This window comes from Teleopsis dalmanni, chromosome 1 (genome assembly GCF_002237135.1).
Source record: "Teleopsis dalmanni isolate 2A chromosome 1, ASM223713v2, whole genome shotgun sequence".
Classification (NCBI taxonomy): domain Eukaryota; kingdom Metazoa; phylum Arthropoda; class Insecta; order Diptera; family Diopsidae; genus Teleopsis; species Teleopsis dalmanni.
Window position 1 is genome coordinate 69,138,890 of NC_051846.1, and position 22,170 is coordinate 69,161,059.

A 22,170-nucleotide genomic window follows, 5' to 3' on the forward strand; every position below is an offset into this window, starting at 1 on the left:
TACAATGCCTGAATCCTATTTACAGCATTCCTATCTCGACATCTAATCTAGTCTTAATCTTGCTACCCCGTAGTTTATTCATATCAACGGTAATTGTTTTAGCTTGCTGTGTAAAATTATTATTATTATTTTCTTATTAAATTCAAATTTACATATTTCATGAGTTGAAGTCCTTTATAATATACCGACCTCCATAATATATATTAGCAGGGACAATTATTTATTTAATATAATATATTTATCAATGACAAACTCGTCAATAAGTACTATATTAATAATTACAACAATATTTCTTTAGATATTTAAGGACAAAAAAATTCGTACAATATACTGTCCTTACATTAAAATAATACAATAACTCACACAGTTTCAATATCAGTTAAAAATAGGAAATTTATTATATTTTTTGTTTCAAGTAAGTGAAAATTGCTGCTATATACAGAGATAAAATATAACTACTATTTATTTACCTACGAAATATACATTATGTCTTATTACTACCGTTCAATTGATTAACTTTTGTCTTATTGACTAAATGCATTTAATATTGAGAACGTAATAATCGCCAAGGATATACAACTTTTAACGGATCAATTTGTAATTCACAAGCATCAGATCCACAATTTTCGTCAACGACACCAGAGAACATGGTCACTTCATAAGCACATCCAATCTTCTGTTGTAGAGACACATTTGGAAAATGGGCTAAATAATAAGCCAGAGCACCAACAAACCCTGTACCTGTGTTTGTCAGGTTTCTAATAGAACGTGGACGTAAAGGTACTAGTATATACGAACGAGTCTCTTGTGTTTCAACGTAAACTACTCCACGTAATCCGACAGTTATAATTGGTATCTTTGCACCCATTTCTAAAATTTTATTTAATGCCATAACGAAGTCACTTTACGAAAACAAAAAAAAATTTTTTGTTAAATACAATTGACAATTTTTAATCAATATAAAATTACTTCACGACTAGAAGTTTTGATACTCCGAGAATACGTGCGGCCATTTCTCCACTGCAACAATAATAGGTCGCTTCTTTTATGCAATCAAGTGGAGGGTTTTGAATGAAAACGCCATCTAAGATTGAAATTCCCTTAAATGTCTTCAAAGCATGTATTACTGATCCCAAATTTAAATCTTGTTGACAGATCAATACCTGCAAAATTGACATTAATAAAAAAAATATCGGAGATTTGCTAAAAATACACGAAAGCGTTTACTTTAGCATTTTTAAAAACTTCCAAAGCTGAGCCGATATCAACACAGGTGGCTAATATATTGGCGCCTGGTATAGAAATGATATGTTTTTGCCCATTATCTCCGATATTGATTTGCCGAATCCCTGTTCTCTTTTAAATTCTTTGTTAACCATTGAAGTGCACATTTATTCATTTTTCAGAAGTATCACTTACCTGCCCTCTACATATTTCTAGATAAGTTGTATCGATATCTAAACTTTGCATATATTCAGCGAAACTTTTTCCATTATCATCCAATCCAACCTATGGTAATGCATTTTTTTAATATAAGCAACAATTAAAATATAAATTTTGTATTCACTTTTGTAACTACAGCTGTTCGAGCACCGAGTTTATTAGCCACAGTGCCACTAAATATAGTATCTCCGCCAAAATCAGCCTTAATTTCATTAGCCACCATTTTCTCACCTTTTCTAGGTAGGCGAGGAACGCGACTGTATTAGAGAAAGCTGTTAGTGTTAAATTTAAATTTAAAATATAATAATTCCCGTATCTAACCTAATAATATTAAAATAAGCTGCCCCATAAACAATTATTTCTATGTCTTCTGCCATTTTTGGTAGCTATAAAAGATCAAAATAAAGTCTAAAAAACCACAAATTTTTTATCCACAAAAAATAAATGAAAAAATTAACTTGAAATTCAAAGTTTCTTTGATCAAAAATTTTATCGATTTCAAATTTTAAAATTCACAATTGGTAATGGGTCAATCAGAATATATAAAGTATATTATATTTAATAATCTAGTAGCTATAAAATCAACGATTTTGTTTACGTTGACGTAAACGATTCTAGTAGGTTCATAACAAATCATAGAAAAGAGGGGACAATTTCAATATATCGAATGTTTTTTTAACTGCATGAGGACTTACAAGACAGAAATATTGTTGGAAGCTAAGACATGGCGAAGAACCGTAGACCAGTAGCTTAAAGATGCACAGTACAGAGAAGCAGGCAAAAGAGTAAGATCAGAGGAATCTTTGACGCCCTAAGCCTCACTAGGAGAGAAGGGCAGCAGTAAGTAAGTACGTAAGTAAGTTCAAGTCTTAAATGATTCATGATGAATTGTCAAACCTTACTGAACAGGAATGTGAAGACAGTTTGACATTTTCAAGCTGTAAAGCTATAGTTATGGATATCGATATTTCTTATGCAGCTACAAAAAACACACCATGTAATATTATTAATATTGATATTAATAATATTAATATATATATTGTATATATTTGTTTCTATTCAGTTAGTTTACTGATATCTTTTCCTTCACGCTTTCTTTATTACTCACCACCAAGCCACACGCCGCCTTTTTGCGTGTGCTTAAAGGCTACGACACAATTAAAATGACAAAATAAATAAAGGCCATAATACAATGTACCTTAATTCTAGACAAATACTATAAACCTTAATTCTAATCATATTATTATATATTATGTATATTATATATTATTATTATATATTATTATATATATTAATGTATATATTTATTAATATTATTAATATTGATATTAACAATATTCTATATTATATTATATTTTATATTTTATAATATATTAATATTATCAGCAACCTGTTCTTCAGCTTCATTTATAAAAATTGCGTTGACTTAAACCTTATTCTCTCTTCGATTGGAGTTTTTTGGGTTAAATCTAGATATTGTACATACTTGATTTTTCTATTGTATGAACTCATTTCAGACATATTTTGTGATAAATATGATCCTCATGTTTTCCGCGTAATTTTTGCTGAACTATCCTCTTATTTCAATCATGAGTTCGTTTAGGTTCACATGAATGAAATACTCTTCATTTGCAGAATACATTACGAATCTTATGATAATGAAAAGTTTGTTTACATTTGTTTATCAAATACTTTCTTCAACTCGTTCCCACCGCAGTAATAACGCCAATTATGTTTTTATTTCTGTAGATCTTCCGCCTACGTTTTTAATTATATTTTCTTTAACATTTATGAAGTTTTTTTTTAATTTAACAATTTTAAACACTTTCATGACAACTGCCCATTCTTCCACTGCTTCGCTGAATATCATTTCAATTTCTATATTTTTCAAAATTTAATGTAATTACATTAAGTATCTAAAAAAATCTAATAAAATTTCTTTTGTTTTGGGTTAGTTTTGGCATTTTCACGCAAAAATTACATTAAATTATTTTATTACGAAGTTTTGTGTGTTTTTATTTAGCGACTTTGTGATAAAAAATGTATGAAGAATCTCACTACTTTGGCATTACTTTTTCTTTTTCTTTCAGTTTCAATGCATTTTTTCGTAATTATTTTATTAGAAAATTGTTGAATAATAAATTAATTTTAGTTTAAAAATTTTTTAATAATTGTATGGAATAGAAAGTGCTAGGAATGTTAATTAAAGAAGAGTTATTAAAAAAATATATATTAATAATAAAAAAAAATATTAAACTTATTAAAAAAAATATATATTCATAATAAAAAATAATATTTTAAGTAATTAACATACAATATTTAGTTTTTTAATAAACAATAAGAAACGAGTCCATTTTAGGCAAAATAAAATTTGTAATTATTTTTTAACAAATTTTTTTTATTTATATTTAAAGCAACTTTTATTACAAGCCTCTCTTAGTTAAGTACACGTGTAGCTTAAAATAAAATAATAATTACTTTGCGTGGCGTACACAATTAACTCAAGACTTTCTGGCAGTAGTTTTTCCCACAAGAATTGCCCTCATCTATTCTTAACCGTCTCGGCCGCTCTTAGTGGATCTTGACCCATTTCGAAGGTTTGTTTTTGCTACTCAATGTTGTTTTAAATACATTGTTATGTTGTTGTTATTTCAGCCGCCAAAGCTTTCTAATAAATTACTTTGGAAACCTCAAGACATTTTGTGGCTGAGCCATTATTAATCATTTAGACTTAGACTTTTGATATATTTATTTTAATTTTTTATACAAATAATAATTTTAATTTTATTTGCGTGCTGCAAAAAATAACATAATTAAAAACACTTTTATATATTTTATTATTTTCTATTTATTTTTAATCTTGCGAGCACGAACACTTTTGAAATACAATTGCTTTTGTTTATTGTTTTCAAACGAATTTTATTATAAGTAAAAGTGATCATAAAAAATTATAGCGAATAATTCAAAAAATAAATAAATATCGATTTATATTGAATGAACGCAAAAATAATTAATTTGATATTATAAAAGAGCAAAAGGAGAGTCGGCAAAATATAGCTTCAAAGCATTATCTATAAAAAGATCGACAAATTATTTTTAGCATTAGAAATTATTTTTTATAAAGTAAATTAAAGTCTATTGGTAATTATTTAGTGCCATATTATATACAGACAGTATATAAATGACAAATGGTCAGGATATTTTTATGACCTTTTTGGCGGAAATCGCATGAAAATCAGAAATTTGATATGTGATTTTTGCAAGTACCACTTAACATATGTAGTGCAAATTATATGACTAGCTGGGAACTTCAGTGGTGGTGATATTTTCCATATTGTAAAACTATATTACCAATAGGCAGCATCGCTAAACACTCAATTTAGCGACAAAGAATTTGAGTCTCTTGTGTACAGAACAATCAGTACCACAGCAGTTTAAATTAACTATATCTAATGTTAATTATAAAACATTTTGTTCTTTGGGTTCTGTGAATTAAATTAAATTATTATATTGAATTATCATTTTACTCATCTCTATACAAGATATTTTTGTTGAAACTGTTGGTTTCGTATTTGCAATACAAGATGGATTAGTCCATACTTATTATTACTGAAGAAGTGAGTATATGTTATGCTGATCAGTGTGGAAAATGCACATCATGTTATTTTTAGCTAATCCGTTATAACATCAAAAAAATATCTTAACAGATAATCTAATATCTTAATGGTGATATTACATTATTCACGAAATACTTGCATTGCGAGGGATTTGAAAGTTACCTATTTTATTTTTTACCAAACACGCTACACATGGTGCCAGAAACCATCAATTTTCGTAAGTACTAGAATTGACAAGGACAATAGCACTCAATTAGTTGGTTATTCTTATGGTTTCTTAGAGGAACCTTTACGCATTCTTGATTAACCCTGGACGCATAATGTACGTAAATTTGAAGTACACGTTTTCGTTTTTTACAGTTATTTCATTTTTGTGTTCATATATTGGTCTCGCGCTCTTGATATGTTCAGTCAGTAAGGTATATGATAAGTGTCGGTAAGTCATGACATAAGTTAGATATTGAGTCGTTGTACGTCATTTTTACGTATGATTATACTTTGTGTAATTTTTATGGCTAATAAAGTATTTTGAAAAACTTTTATTTCTTTCAAATTTCAGTAAAGTTTTAATAGAAATGAAATCAAAGACATTTAATATTGTTGAAATATTACAAAAAGATGAAGAAAATGATCAGAAAGGTGGAAAGTCTAGTTCTAGTCGAACATATTGTGCATTCTGTTCATATAAGAAAAAAAGAATGACAAACATTAGATGTAGTTCTTGTAAAAAGCTGATTTGTAGAGAGCACAATCGTGATACATGCTTTAAGTGTATTTCTGCATAGGATTAATTATTATTATATATGTAACTAAAATTAGCTGATTTGAACCAAAGTTCCTAATAATTTTAATTATTTTCGTAACATTTATGACGATCTCAATATGACTTGCTATTTGTATAAGCTAACTTTAATTTGTTTATTTTATAAGTATATATAAATTTCATTAACTTTTTTGTTTCTATTATTATTTTTTGATTTATTCTAAGTAAAAATAAAAAAAAAATATAAAGAAATATTGAAAATTTACTCCTAATACATAATGTTGAAAAATGCAATTCCTTTTTAAGTGAAAATCATTGGCATATTATATTTATTATGTTTATTTAAAAAAATGTGTTTAAAAGTATTACTGTTTTGTTTTAATTTGAATAAATAAATACTTCTTTAAAAAACTTGTAAAAACTAGCAAACATTTAAATTAATATAACGGCAAAATATAAACTCTGAAAATTGTACGTCATTTTTACGTATGATTATTCTTAACGTTAGTAGAATTATGATTATACGTCCAGGGTTAATATTACTTTTTAACATATTTCCATATTGAACATTAAGTATGCAAAAATAATGAGTTTATCAGACCTGCTAAGATATACGGTTTATCTTTCATAAATATAACTACAATTTTGTTATAAATTAAAAACAATTAAAAACAGAAAACGTAACATTTTTTTTAAAAACTTACATAAAAATTGACATCAATTTCCAAATAAAAAATTTTTAATTTTTTAAATTATTTATATCCACAATTAATTATACTTCGTATAAGCATAAACCATATATATATATATATATAATTTAATTTATGCTTCGTATTAGTAGCATGTGTCTCAATTGTATGATACACAAAATAAAATCATTTTTCTCTCTTTTTATTTTTTAATCATATCGGATCTGCTGAATTAAGTTTACAACCTGTTTTTTTCCTATATAATTGGGTCTCTGCCAGGAATGGATTTAATTTCAACTATGAAAACATTAATGGATTAATAAAACATATGATACGAGTTTTATGTTTTTAGCAAACATTCTATGGATGAATATATACACATGAAGGGAATTCAAATATGGATATCCATGGCAATTTTAATAAAAATATGTATGAATGAATAGGTACACATTTTTGATAGAAAAGGAAGGAAATTTAAATAAGGATGTCTCAGGCACACATTTTTATCAAAAAGAGTTATTTTTACTTAGCTTACTGATAAGAAACTGGTATCTCCTGAAATAAATATTTTAATTGACCCTTTAGATAGATACCTGATAAAAACCTGATAGATTTGACCTTTGCAGTCCCGAATTACTTTCACACTAATGAAAAATAAGATGAGACTCTTTAATGTCACATAATGTTATTAATTTATATAATGATTAAATTTAAAAACCACACAAATTAGCGGTTTTGTCACTGTATTAGGTTTGTGCCTTAAGTTCTTTGATTATCTCCAATTTATAATTATAGCAGTGAATATTTGAATATTTGAATTTCGTAAACATTTGATGCATAAAGATATCAAAATTATCTCGATTCAATGGAAATATTAATTAACGAATAAGTAACAAGTTTAGAAATAACAAAAAAAATTCTTTAAAACTCAATTTGTGGTCAAGAAATATCAAATTTAAGACCTCAATGACAAGACCAATTGTAATAAATAAAATCAAATCAAAATGTCATAACTTGAACGAAAGTCAATAGAATCAGAGTTAAACATAACGGAGCCGCAAATAAAAACTTCACCATATGAGTATGAATGAACGCATTCCATATTCCTAACCACTTAAGCAAATACAGAACGTTCTGTTCTCCAATGTTAAGATCGCCGAAGATACAAAATCGCTTCAGAAAAGATTAACGTCATGAATATAAACTTATCAGCATGAAAACATGAAAGATCATAAAATAACATAAATAACACAAAACCGAATAAAAGCGCAACATGTCAAGAGATAAAAACACGCATATACGTATATATAGACCCATAAAAATATATACAGATACGTATACATTGTAGAAATATGAACACATTGATGTCAAAGTGACAGTGACGTAAAACTCTTGCACTGTGGCTTAGAGAGGAACAGTATAGTGGAGTGACCCCAGCTCTTTAGAAAACTAATTTCTAACAAAAAAATAGTAAAGAAACGAAGAAAATAAGAAAAGCAACTGTAGCATTTGTAAGGGGTCTCGCTTGGCATGACATGGCACATCGCAGAACTACAGTTTTCTAATAAATCAGTACGGAACTGAAAGTTCGAATTCTAAGCAGAGTAATAAAAAAGAAAATCCAAAAAAAAAAAATAAGAAATAGTAATAATAATAAATAATGAATGAAGAAAATAGAATGAAAAACAATTATGTCTGAGGCTTACATTATGCGCACGCAGACGCGGTTGCGTGTTTAAAAGTCATTTGGTGAGATCAGAGCAACGAACAATTAGACAGATAGACAACCAAATGGACTAACATAAAGGTAAACAACAACAGAACAACAATAACAACAACAAAAAGCACATAAGAACCTAATCAATTTTTCATTTCATTATTACTCATTCATTTGCTTTTTTCCGGTAATGGGTTAATGCCATAACTACCACAATAGCAACAATGTTTGACGTCTTCACGTAGTTCTGGTGTGGTAATTCATCTCAAGGGGCTCAGTATAATACTGTGATATGTGTTCACATACGATGTAATGAAGTTATTGCGCCTGTTTTATGTTTTTTTTGTATATCTCTGACAATGTTTTTACTTCATAGTTGCATTTAGTTTTTATCTTTTACGGCTGCAGTAGCAACAATGTTTCAATGCGAACTTTAACAACAGCTTAATTGATATTTTATTATTTCTGAATTTTTTTTTCATTTTGTAGTATTTTTTTTATCATTTTAATTTATGCATTTCCTTCCTTCCTGATATATTTTATTTTTTTTTTTTTTCAAATTATCTTAAATCTTATTTTTGCGTACAGTACGAAATAGGAAAATCTCTTTAAAGAAGACATGCTGCATTTCAGTTCAGTTGATTCGCATGCAAATCTTGACTTTTGACAATAATGAAGCTTTACGGCACATCTTCTAAGCTCTTATACAATGGACAATAATATTGTAAATATATGCAATATACAGGGTAACTTAAACATATAACAACGATGCATATCACTCTTATTGTAGAAGACATAAACATATTTGGGTGGCTCTGAAACACTTTTTTTCAGGTCAGATTGGTTATACGTTTTATTTTCTTTTCATTAACAGAAAGAAAAAAAAATTTGGAAAAAGTTTATTTTAAGGCGTACAGCGAAGCCATTAGAAGTTAGAAATCTAGTCACAATTTCCACCTAACAACAGCAAACACAGCAATTTTTTAATCGGATCAGAAAAAAACATATTTTTCCCCACACAACTGAGGATCACCATTATACATATATATAGGACATATTTGTCAAAATGACAGCAATTTCTGATAAAAGTAGTACTTGATCAAATTCGATAAATACTGGGAGTAGTCGAGTAGTTGAACATTACTGTGTTCAACAGTTTGATCCGACAAATTACATCAAGTATCTACTTAACCCACATTTTTTTAATAACTAAAATGAAATACAAAAAAATACTTATTTTTATATTACCCATGAAGACAACAAAAAAAGGTTAAAAAATATCTTTTATAAAATTTTCGATTTTTCACTTTACTGGATACTTTTACACCCTGTACATAACTGAACTAAACAATTCTTAATTTTTCATACGTTTATTATTTTCTACACTTACTTAAGCTCCATAAATATTCCGCAAAGGTCTCTTAACCATATCAAATTTTCAGTTACGATTTTCTATTGTTTTTCCAGTCAAGAAAAAATCCATCTAATAATAAGTATAATCTCATTACGCTCTGCGTAAGCCAGGCTTTAGATCGGCAGGTTTTTCTACGGACTGAGCACGCAAATTAGCTACGAAGTAGAGAGGTAAAACTCTAGAAAAAAAACAACAGTTCAAAAAATAAGTTCGCATTCTCTCGCAGTTAGCGAGTGCTTGATGCTGAGCTCGAAATTAGATGGAAGCCGACAGAAACTCCAAACCAAAGCAGACCAAACTCAAAAGCGAAATTTCAGTTTCATTTTGGCGATGAACGCATATGGTCGGTACTGTTGACAAAGGCGAACACTTGAATGAAAACTGAGTTCCAACAGAAAACTAAAGAAAAACCGTTGCAAGAATCGTCGCGCATGCGCAATTTTGTTAATTCTGAGTCTCGCTATAAAGTTAAAAAAAAAAATAATCGAAATTATATGAAAATGAAAATATTTACGCATCGTTGAAGTCTCTATTTTCCATTTTACTGTAAAAATTTTTGTGAAAAACATAAAAAAAAATTTGGTCGAAAACATTAGTCTGCGAAGGCCCTTTAATGCTGGTCACTAATGGATTGGGAAATTTTTAAAATGTGCAAAATGAAAAGAAAAAAATGTTTTTTATAATTTTTTCTTGAAAATTTAATTGAATGGAACGTATTTTATTAAAAAAATTGTTTAAAAAAAACCGCATCAAATGATTTTTACGAAATTATGGGCAAGTGTAGTTATAGTTACACCAGTTCAAATTATAATGAAAATATATTTACGTGCACGACCAACCGGAAACAGCGACATAATAGCATAAATTTTTAACTCTGATCAGTTTCATTTTGCTTTTGTGGATACTTTGATATTGGCTAGGGTCATTTGATATTGGATGAACAAATGAAGCCTTGAAGCAGTGGAAGTGGTTTTAATTTAATTTAACTTTTTTTTACGCTAATATTATTATTTCAACACAAAATGTTGATGAATTCCAAAAATAAGTTAAAGACAAATATATAAAAGTACAATATAAAAAACTTAACAACCTAAAAATTAACTATGCTGTATGAAACGTAAGCATACCTATTAAAAAATAAAAAAATTTATTAAACATTAACCCAAAAAATGTATTAAAATGTGTTTTTTTTTTTACTTAACTAAAGTGCTCTAAATAAATCTTTATCTCCTCATACCTTCATATGTATTTAATAATATAAAATTTAGAAAAGAGAATAATATAGTTTTAAACAATAATTTAAACAACAGTATTTTCAAAACAGTGCATATGAAATATAGGTAATAACAATAAAGATATAAAATAAAAAATAAAAAATAAAAAATGTCTTAACTGTAATTAAAATAATTTTCGTTCATTCCGAAACACAATCAATCGACCAAAGCATTTATAAGAACGACCAAAAACAATAATAAATGAAAATGTATTGCACCAAAGACTGCAGCTGCAGTTTGTGTCGTGAATTACGCGGGTACAAACCAGCTAAGCCACCCAAACGACCAGCACCACGCCCACCGAACTCCTTGTTCGGACGTTTCAATGAAAATTTCATATTGCGCCGACGCAGCATTAATTCTTTCAAGACATTTCAACCGCAATCTCTGAAGTGCAGCGAAATGTGTCAGCAACGTGCAATGAGTGCAACACCAAACATATACGAGCAACCAAATAAAAAAGAAACAACAACGACAACAACAACACCTTCACCTACACTCTTAAGTCCCCCATCAGCACCAATTACACCATCATTAATAAAGAACAAAAACAAAAGTAAAAACAATGCCAAACCAGTAGCACCGCCTAAGCCAAATCACAAAGTGATTATCTATTTTGGTGATTCGATAGCAAATCGCGGTGGTAAGACTGCCAATGCTACAGATCAGCTAACAAACAACAACAATAATAATAATAACAGCAACAAAAATAACAATAATAGCAACAACAATAACAACAACAATGATAATAATAATGACTGCAATACTACCAACAATAACAATAAAAACAACAAAAACAACAAAAACAACAATAAGACTGCAAATGATTTAAATGCTGCGTTAACTGATACCTTGTCTAATGCACCAAGCATCGACAACAGTCAAAACACCACAACGCTTAAGGCATCCGAGTTACCCACAGCAGCGATGAATGATGATGAATTGCCTTCCTTTATTGAGAGCATAGAGAATGGCGTTATTAATATCAAAATCGAAGGCAATTACAATCGGGCAAATGCATTGGTCGAAACAGTAGCGAAACCAACACGTGCCGTCGTTCGAAAACCAAAACCAGACGAAATCGTTTTGGTACCTGAAGATGCCGCTAGCTATTATGGCTCGTGCGATTGGAGTTTTGTGCAGGAGTGGCGCGCACGGTATTTATTTTTAAATATATTCTAATATTTTTTTCCGCAATGAAAAAGTATATGTAAAGTTTTCTCAAAAACATCCTCGTCACTTATTGACAGATTTATATATATATATATTTAATCCTTTAATTCCTAAGAGGAGAAGCATAGGGCCGCATTCGCAGATTTATTCCATCCTTTTATTTTATTTCCACATTATGCGTAAAAGGAAGATATTCTACGAAAGCGGTTAGTTTATTTTAAAGTTGTTGGCAATATATTTCTTATATGATAAATTCGTTGCTAAATAAAGAATGCTAAAGATGCTAAATATCTTAGATAAGTAAGAAATCACATAAAAAAAAATTAGTGAAGTAAGAATCTATAAAAAATTATATTAAAATATTATTATGCTGCTCAAGGTGGGAAAAAACAGAGCTCTATAATACTTATAAGCGATGTCCTTAGTAAAATGACTCGAATAGAACTACTCATGCAATTGTGTCAATCATTTAACTGTTCCAATCATTTTAACTGCAAAAACCACAATAATTTGATAAACACTGCATTGAAAACCGGTGCTGCGGCCAAAAGTGTAGTCACTGCATTACTCACAGGCTGAAAAGTTGAATGTCAGATTAAAGCAATAAAGCCGTACAGTTTTCGATTGAAAAATCTGGAGTAAGTCTTCAATCGAGAGTCACTTTTAGTGTGATTTTCATTGTCAATTGATAAATCTCTCGCAAAATTTATAACACTCAAGATTAATTTATAATACTCTAAATATTTCACCAGAATAGCAACATTACCCTAAAACTAACAGTTGTTTTATATGACTTTGTCAAGTCAAATGTACCGCAGATCTTATATCAATCATTGAATAATCACGAAGATTATCAAGAATACTCAAATTTGTCAGTAAGATGGGCGGGACTCTGCAGAATCCCCCCAGCTATCAAGGGGTAAAAGTGCCCAGATGCACTAAATCGGAAAAGGCTTAACATAATAATATATGAAAAATATACATTTCTACTAAAATTACTACAAAAATGTTAGTTTACTCTAAAAATATTCGATTAGATAACAAAATTTAACAAATCAAGAGTAAGTATAGATTGAAACCAAATTTACCAATCGAAAACACAATCAGTTACAACTTTTAGCTTCAGTCCATTATGTATAAATCTTATACCAAATGTGATTTTAACTTACTAATCGCAATACTATACATAAATAAAGAAAACTATGTCCCCTGAAATATTGCTAATGTCTCAATTCCGTATTTCCTACCTAACCCATTCATGCTCTTCAATTTATGTAAATTTATGTAAATGTAATAAAATTTTCAGCAAGCCATCAGTTCTTTTCGAACAGCCAGTTAAATTAATCATTACGATTACAAGAGTTATTATTATTGAGTAAGGGATCGTGTACTGCGACCTAAAAGATCTATTGTGCCAATTACAAGAGTTATATTTTGATCAAATATTGAACATTTCTTCAGGTCTAACCATTATTGTTTTTAGAAATAATGGCTTCTTACAGATTCCACACTTTAATACTTGCCATAATCAACCTCTAGAATTTCTAAAAGATATCCACCAATTTTATACAGTCCACTGATTAGAAATTGGGCCAATAAAAATCGTTAGTATTTAGCTACTTGTTTAATTATATTTTTAAATTTGATATTAAATCTTGTATTTTTTCAAAATATCTAAATAAGAAACTGTTAAAAATTGCCCAAGAGCGCAGAAAAGAGCAATCTTTGGATCAAGACCGCATTAGCTTACAATATATGTAATATATGTTTACCACAGAATAGAAGTTATAAAAAGAGCACTTCAAAAGTGCAGGAAAGTGTCTTAGATCAACACAGCATTAACTTACAATATACTAGATGTATATAACAGAATAGGAAGTTATAAAAAACTACCTTACGAATGCATACATCTTCTTCTTTTGGAAGTTACTCGATTTATAATGCCATTCGTTATGGTACTTGTTCCAGATATCTGGCTAAAGAGATGTTAAAAATTGCGTTCTTTCAAAGTCTTAGTCCTTCAGGAGCATAAGAAAAATCAGTATCAATTTTCATTACCATTCCCTCAGACAGTATTAACTTATGGAATAGTGCTTACCATAAAATATCTATGGATCTATAGAAAAAATAATGAAATGAAAACTTTTCTACTTAAAAATATATGATTGCTGATTTAACATATATCAATATAAAATTTTTAGAATGATAACCCAAATTAATTTAATCTGCATTTTATTATAAGTCAATGGAGGATAGGTTTATGGATTATATGTATGACTGTAAGTTCAGGGTAGTACTTTTACCAACTTTTTTTAAAATTTTGACTTTGATAAATTGTTGAAAATTTGTAGTTTTATATTGGAAACCTAAAACTAAGCAATGGTAATACTCATTATTTCTATATCTTTTAATAACTGTTTGAATTCAAGATATATATCATTTAAATGGGTAGTTTAATTTAATACCTAACTCTAAATAGTCTTATATTTTTTATATCTTAACTATGACAGTTCTTGCTTGACTTTTGTATTTGAAGTAGAAAATGTGTTCTTGTAGAAAATTGTTGTAAAACTCATCAAAATGTTCATTAACTATCGTCCCACAATATCTTTATAGATAAAATAATTGAAAATTAATATCTTATATATTTTAGGTATTCTTTTAAATGTTTTTAAGATTAAAAAAATTAAATTTGTATAATCTTACACTATCAAGAGTTGTATGATAATTAATACTGTTGGTTTTGAAATGAATACCGTCCATTTACCATTTATCTATAATTTAATAATAAATTCTTTCGTTTTAGAAAATCCTAAAATAAATACTTAAGTTAATATAATTTATAGATTTAATATTCAAAATCTCTACCATTTTTAAAATATTGTAATTATTTCAATGCTGAAATTATGAAGTTTTGATTTGAATTGATAAAAGTAATTGGCTCTATTATATCACAGAGTAATACTTTGTTAGTTGTTTGTTTATTTATAGTGAGAATGGTTTACAAAACCCGTACTTATAATATTTGTTAAAGTAAATAACTACAAATAAAATTAAATCATTGTATTTATAATGTCACAACTACCTTCATTTTCATACTAAGCAATTATGTTTAAGCGAAATTTTCACTTTCTATAATATTAAACGTAGAATATTCACAGATTAATGGATCAACAGAGATTTTTATTAAAATGAAAAATATAAAATTATTATATTTACAATATCTTTATTGTTATTGCAAAATGATAGTAGTGCATAAAATAGGTCAGTAATATCATATGACACTTGCATTGACGCTTTATTGAATTATTACAATGTAATAAAATAATATATTTATTATAGTTTTTATACCATCATGATAAAAAAATATATTTAGTTTGTCAAGATATGTCAAAAAGACATTGAAATAATAATATATATTATTATTTGATTGTTATAAATTCAGTTTTTAAGTATAAACAGTCCGTTTGCGCAATCGATTGTTATACAATAATACCTCCCTTGAAGAAGAACCCAAATAAAATGAAGTCGTGGTTGACATTTATATAAAAATAAATTAAAATTATAAATCAAACACAGTAATGAACTTAAACAATTTTTGACATCATATCGATTATACAATAAAAAACTAACTTAAATAAATTTAGTCTGTATCGATAAAGTCCTAAGTCCTATCAATTGTACAAAATATTCTATTTCACACACTCTTTTTTTTTGGTGTACATAATTATGTATAATTATCAATAAACAAAGTTGAGCTGATCAGGAGCAGATATAGTCAATAGTTGTACTATAGTAAATTCAATATACATTGACAGAAAAAATTTTGAGCACAGGAATGTGTTTCAACATAGGCTTTTTAGGCCTCATATAATATCGTTTTTATTTTATCATTAATTTTTAAAACAAAAATACATTCTTTTTTTAAAAAGAAGTTTCTACATATATATTAATATTGGATATATTAAATTGGTAATGTCTATTTTATGTAATATAAATTATTGTATTTAATAGAGACGTTTCGAACATTTCTGAATTGCAACAAAAAATAGTCATCAGCTGTTTAGAGTATTGCTAAAAATCCAACATCAGAGATCTTGGAATTATTTCTTATACGAATATTTGATTATTTGTAAATACATTTTTGAAGACTGCAAGTACTAAGATTTTCACTCGTACCCTGCCAAATTTAAAGCTCAGAGTTAGTGTTCATTAGGCAATTAGCCTGAGTTATATTCAAGCCTAATGAACACTGACTCTGAGCTTGGGAAACTTAACAAATTAATTTAACTTTTTTAATAAAACAAATATATCCCAATGTGTTTTATATAGAATTTAACTGATTTAAGCTCAATTTTTTAAATATTTTGTTTTATTTATAAGTATGTGACTTTCATTATAGATTTTATAACAGATTTAAAGGAGAATATTTTACAGTTTTGTTCTTAGCATTACTGAGTATGTCATTTGTTTTTAAATAATCGAAGCGTTGAAATTATGTAAATTTGCCATGACATAATTTTGACTTTGATTGCCGATTTGTTTACAAGAAAAAAACAGTTATGAAATATATTTAAATGAAGTTAAGTAAAAACTACATTTGGTGTATTTATTATGTATTAAGAAAACGGTAGTTGAAATACATTTTAATAAAACCAATCATAATATTAACTGTTTAAAACTCTTAAGAGTAGCGGCCAATAAATAATTTTCTGCCTCCTTTGTCTAAAAACTCAAAGAATATTAAAATTGGGTCATACTGCAAATATTTTTGTTTTCTAAATAAATAGTTTTGTTTTCTGTTTTTAATAAGAAAAAAAATTTAAATAAAAACAATAAAATAACAAATAATGAAATAAAAGAAAACAAAGCAAAACAGAATAGGAAGATATGAATATGCTATCAAAGCTCAAATACTTTTTAGAGACCATAAAAATATTAATAACGTAATAATTTATATTAAAAGAAAAAAATAATAATTTTATTAACTATTATATTATATTGAAACACAATTTCTAGACATTTCAACTAAATAAAATTGTTTGTATAAAAATCGAATTAATTCTATAAAAACAAAATGCAAAAAAATGTTCTCACACACACACAAATTAAATAATTATTTTTCTTTTATAGACCCACAAGCAATATGCCCGTCTACAGCTCGCAGCAGTCTACAGCACTTTTAACAGCAGCAGCAGCTTCAGGGTTACCCACAACTCCCCATAGCAATGCCAATTTATCTGCCACAACAGCAACAGGAACAATGATTAATGCACTTGTTTCCTCTGGACGCATTCAAAGTCCAGCAGTGGCTACACCAGCACCTCGTATATCAAAAGAAGTAGCACAACGTCCAGGTGTAAACAACTCTACGTCTCATTCAAAACCCATTGTACTTAATTCACCTAACAACAGCACACATTTCGATAACTTTCAACAATCGCAAAAATCAATTAATCTTAATTCAACTATTCCAACGAGCCATAACAGCATTTCAACACATAATAGCAAATCTGTACCACATAGATCCGTAGCAGGACCAGCACGTTTAACTGTACAAAGCACACCAGTGAAATCACAGCCACCTATGCTAAGTTCAAGCCTGGCACAACAAAATATTGGAGCTCAACTAAAAACTACGGAGAAAATTGGAACCAATCTAAACAGTTCCAACATAGGTATACCTACAGATGCAAGTTTTCAACAAAGTCCAAGTTCACAGAAACCAAATTTGGGGACACGCACGCACCATCATGATTTTCGCGCGCTTCAACGTGTACAAGAGTGTCATAGTTCATCGGATGAAAATCGCTCATCTGGTCATGCCAGTATGTCAGACACCGGCGGACATGGCAGCTCATCGCCTGGTGGTGTAGCGTTAGGACCATTACCTGAAGATCGTTTAGCCGCTGGTGTTACTAACCGAAGTACACGTTCACGCGCAAGCACAAATCATTCACGTGCACGACATCGCGCTACACCTGCCAAAGCACCTTGGGGTGGGAGTGGCCTCGAAGATATAAAACTTGCTATACAACAGTTGACAATGCGTTCACAAACCAGCACCAGTACTTACAGCAGCTTAAGCGCCGGTTCAGAAAGTTCAGAGCCCGCCAGGCGTTTAGGACGTTACTCCTCCTTAGAGACCGTCAATACAAATGTAACCAATGCCGATGAATTTGTCTGGGTAGACTCACATAATCGACTTGTAGAATTACAACATCCGCCTTGGAGTCAACATTGCATCTTACGTGTCATACGTAATGGTCGCTTTAAAGAACAAGCTGAACGCGTATCTGTTGAAACAGTGCCACGATTAGGTTACCTGCTGCAACGTGCTTTAGTACGTATAGCAAGGGAAGTGCAGCGACTGTCAACTAATTTAGGATTGTGTTCAAAACAGGAAGTTGCGGGCGCTTTTAAAATTGTACTTTGTCCAGCATTGGCAGATTCCTGCATTAAGGCTTGTTTACGCGCTGCAGCTATGTTCGCTGTGCCTGGCGATAGCGCTTTAAAGCAAAGCAAGTCAGCACGTGCAGGTTTACAACTGCCGGTGGGCCGGTTTCATCGGTGGATGGTAGATGCGCGTTTAGCTAAATTTGTACATGAGTATGCGGCAGTTTATCTTTGTGCTGGCTTAGAAAATTTACTAGAAGAAGTATTGATGCAATGTTTTCCAATTGATGGCACAAATCAATTAACAGTAACTGCACTGGAACATGCGATTGCCACTTCTGGAGATCTTTGGGGTTTGTTGCAACCGTTCGCTCATTTAAATGCCGGTCGCATTGCTTCTGGTGCACTTACAATGCCACGTTGGGCCAGTCAGTCTTCACTTGGCTCTGGCACTCATGCTAGTTCATCGAGTGCAAGTAATGCTAGCCTGGAGCCCTGCTTGTTGACTACTTGTGTTGGTAGTATTACCGAATTGAAAGACTTGGCGCTACGTGCACAACAGAAATTTCAGCACACCGCATTATCAAATGCAGCACTTTCAGTGCTTTTCTATTTTATGCGATGTTCGCAACTGGAACAGAGTGATGTTGGCGGCCAATCAAGCGGCAACTCTAATAGCAGCAATCAAAACGTACAAGAACTTTGTTACGAACGAGCGTATGTTGTATTACCACCTTTGGTTGAGTGGTTACGTGTCGCGTCCGCTCATGCCGAGTATCGTTGCGCGGCCATGATTAACAAAGATGATGTCATGCAAGCAGCACGTCTGCTACTTCCCGGTGTAGATTGCCCCATGCGACCAATTGGCCATGACGAAGAGTTGCCAACTAAGAAAACACATTTTACACATACAAACACTACGGCAACACTGGCAACGAGTCTTAGTGAAGACACAGCGGAACTGGGAAAACGTGCTACTATTACTTTGGCATTCAAGTTGATGTTAACTGGACGTGCAGAACTATTAGCACAAGCATCAAATTTATTGCCGCCTTCTACGCGTTATGATACACTCAATCACACAGGCATGACTGCTCTGATGATTGCTAGTCTGCGCAATGATGAAATCGCTATACAGGCACTTTTAGATGCAGGATGCGATCCGAATGTGGAAGTACCTGCAATTAATCAAACAAGTTGTCCAGCTGTACATCCCGATACGCAACACTGGACTGCAGTTACTTTTGCTGCATCGCGCGCAAATTATTTAGCTTTACGTATGCTGCTAGAACGTGGTGGTAAAGTGGAAGGAGGGGCTCGTTTAAGTGAAGACAAAAGTACATTAACACCATTACAAGTAGCTTGTGGTTCTGGTAATGTTGAACTGGTATCGCTATTGCTAGCACATGGTGCCAATGCATTTCTTTCAACGCAACAAAAGGACTCGATGTGCTTTGCCGGCTCCGCACAACGTGGGTCATTCAGTGCCATATCAGTTGCAGCAGCACATGGTCAACGTGCTTGTCTTAGAAAGTTGCTCTCCACACCAATGTCGCCAGGCTCGCGTGATGTGCTCTCATTAGAAGAAATGCTGGCTGAAGGTGAACCCGTAAATAATACTAGAACAGGCGCTGCAAATGAACGGCAAACAGCAAATGATGTACCACTGACGCTTAATAAGACTCAGATAAAGAGTTTGCAGGAGGCCATGTATCACAGTGCCGAAAACAATCACTTAGGTAGGTTCTTAAATTTAATTTTATTGGAGTTATTGTAAGATTTCACATTTTTTTCAACAGATATTACAATAGAATTGCGCACCTTAGGAGTTCCATGGACATTGCATTGTTGGATGCATGCATTAGCTGCAGCACATGAATTACGGTTGGATGCAGTTATAGATCAGCTGTTGCAAGATTTTCTTCAAGTCTGTCCTGATGATTACAGTGCACAATTTGTCAGCGAATGCTTACCGTTACTTTTCAATATTTTCCGATATAGTAAAAATGAGGGTACCACTTTATTGTTGGCCGATATATTTGCAACCTGTTTCGGTTGGGAATCAATCAAGACTATTAAGGAACCAGCTCTACAAACTGTTAATAGCTCTCGCATTGATCCTAAATTTGTTAATAACCCAGAACTTAGTGATGTTACTTTTAGGTAAGTGGCTTAAGAACGCAATATTTTATTTTTATTAAATTTAGAGAGTATAAAATAGATCTGAGGTAGAACATGAGCCCACTACCTTAACAAAAACAGGACTTTAGATACTTTTTAATATTATTTTTGTAGCTTTAAAGATCGTTTAATGAATTTATTTTTATTAAAAATAATAAAATTATTACTATCAACTTAATTTTTATTAACTTAAGTTTTGTTACAAAAATTTTGTAATTAACTTCTTAATTCTAATTTTTCAGAGTTGAGAGTAAAATATTTTATGGTCACAAGATTGTGTTAGTTACCGCTTCACCACGTTTTCAAAATATGCTCAGCTCGAAACTGAGCGATGGGAATACACCAACAGTGCAAATCAATGATATCCGGTATCACATATTCCAGTTGGTAATGCAGTATCTATACAGTGGTGGCTGTAGTACTTTAGATGTGTCACACAGCGATGTGCTAGAACTTATGGCAGCAGCAAGTTTCTTCCAATTGGAAGGTTTACTACGTTACACCGAGGCCAGATGCTCGGAAATGATCGATATTGACAATGTAGTGGCCATGTATATACACGCTAAGGTAAGTCAAATATATATTCAAAGTGAATATATTCAATAAATTTAATTTTTTTTTACAATTTTAGGTTTACAATGCGCATAAACTACTAGAGTACTGTCAAGGCTTTCTATTACAGAATATGGTTGCTCTACTTACATATGATGATTCTGTAAAGAGACTTTTATTCGCTAAGAAAATACCAAATCATGATGTACTATCTGGTTTGCTTCAAGCTTTGCAGCAACGCATTAAGCAACGCAAGCCCAGCGGTATGAGCAACTTCCGGCAACAACTGAGCTCTCCCGTGCCAATGAACACAAGCCTAATGAATGGCCTGGGCCAAAGCAACGCAAGTGCAAGCACTAATCTTGGTGGCAGCTTAGGAGCCATTAAAAATAAATAAAGCTACCAAAATGAATCTACCGATATGTGTATTTGTACTATATATATAGATATATAATATATATAGATATTTAAATATATATCGGAATTTTGTAATTTATTGTTTAAAAGTGAAATTGTATTTTTATAAATATTTGCTGAGTATATTATAGACTTCGAATAAGCTGGTTGTTTAATGCTTAGTTGTAGTAGTAAGTAAATGTAATACCAGACCTGCAACGTTCTTCCACGAATGAAATTCATTAAAAATAATTATTAATATTTATTTTTAATCAATTTGTTTGAACATGTTTTATTCATAAACTATTTATATATATAAGTGTTTACTATATATAATTATTATATAGATATAATACTTTTTGTTCATTATACAGGCATCTTTTAGTTTGTAGTTTGCACAGTTCTTAAAATATTTATAGTAATTTTTATATATAGTGTTTTGCTTAGTGAATATTAGTCAAAATTTTTCATTGTATTTAAATATTTTGTAAAGTAAATAAAGTAATATCGTCTATAAAAAATATGTATTGTCTTTATTTATATAAACACATTTTT

General features: G+C 30.3%; 2 protein-coding genes across 2 annotated transcripts; one reads left to right on the top strand and one right to left on the bottom strand.

Moving 5' to 3' along the window:
- Positions 1-406: 406 nt before the first annotated feature.
- Positions 407-1,873, bottom strand: LOC119668287 (ribokinase-like). The gene is made up of 6 exons (XM_038077743.1): positions 1,765-1,873; positions 1,568-1,700; positions 1,420-1,509; positions 1,228-1,356; positions 970-1,163; positions 407-902 (listed from the first exon to the last, which is right to left on the bottom strand). The coding sequence occupies exons 1-6, from the start codon at positions 1,818-1,820 to the stop codon at positions 542-544; spliced, it is 963 nt and encodes a 320-aa protein (XP_037933671.1). The 5' UTR covers positions 1,821-1,873; the 3' UTR covers positions 407-541.
- Positions 1,874-11,094: 9,221 nt separating this feature from the next.
- LOC119668288 (ankyrin repeat and BTB/POZ domain-containing protein 2-like) lies at positions 11,095-21,648 on the top strand. Its single transcript, XM_038077744.1, has 6 exons — positions 11,095-11,608; positions 11,783-12,074; positions 17,224-20,225; positions 20,286-20,649; positions 20,910-21,234; positions 21,299-21,648. The coding sequence occupies exons 1-6, from the start codon at positions 11,119-11,121 to the stop codon at positions 21,614-21,616; spliced, it is 4,791 nt and encodes a 1,596-aa protein (XP_037933672.1). The 5' UTR covers positions 11,095-11,118; the 3' UTR covers positions 21,617-21,648.
- Positions 21,649-22,170: the final 522 nt, after the last annotated feature.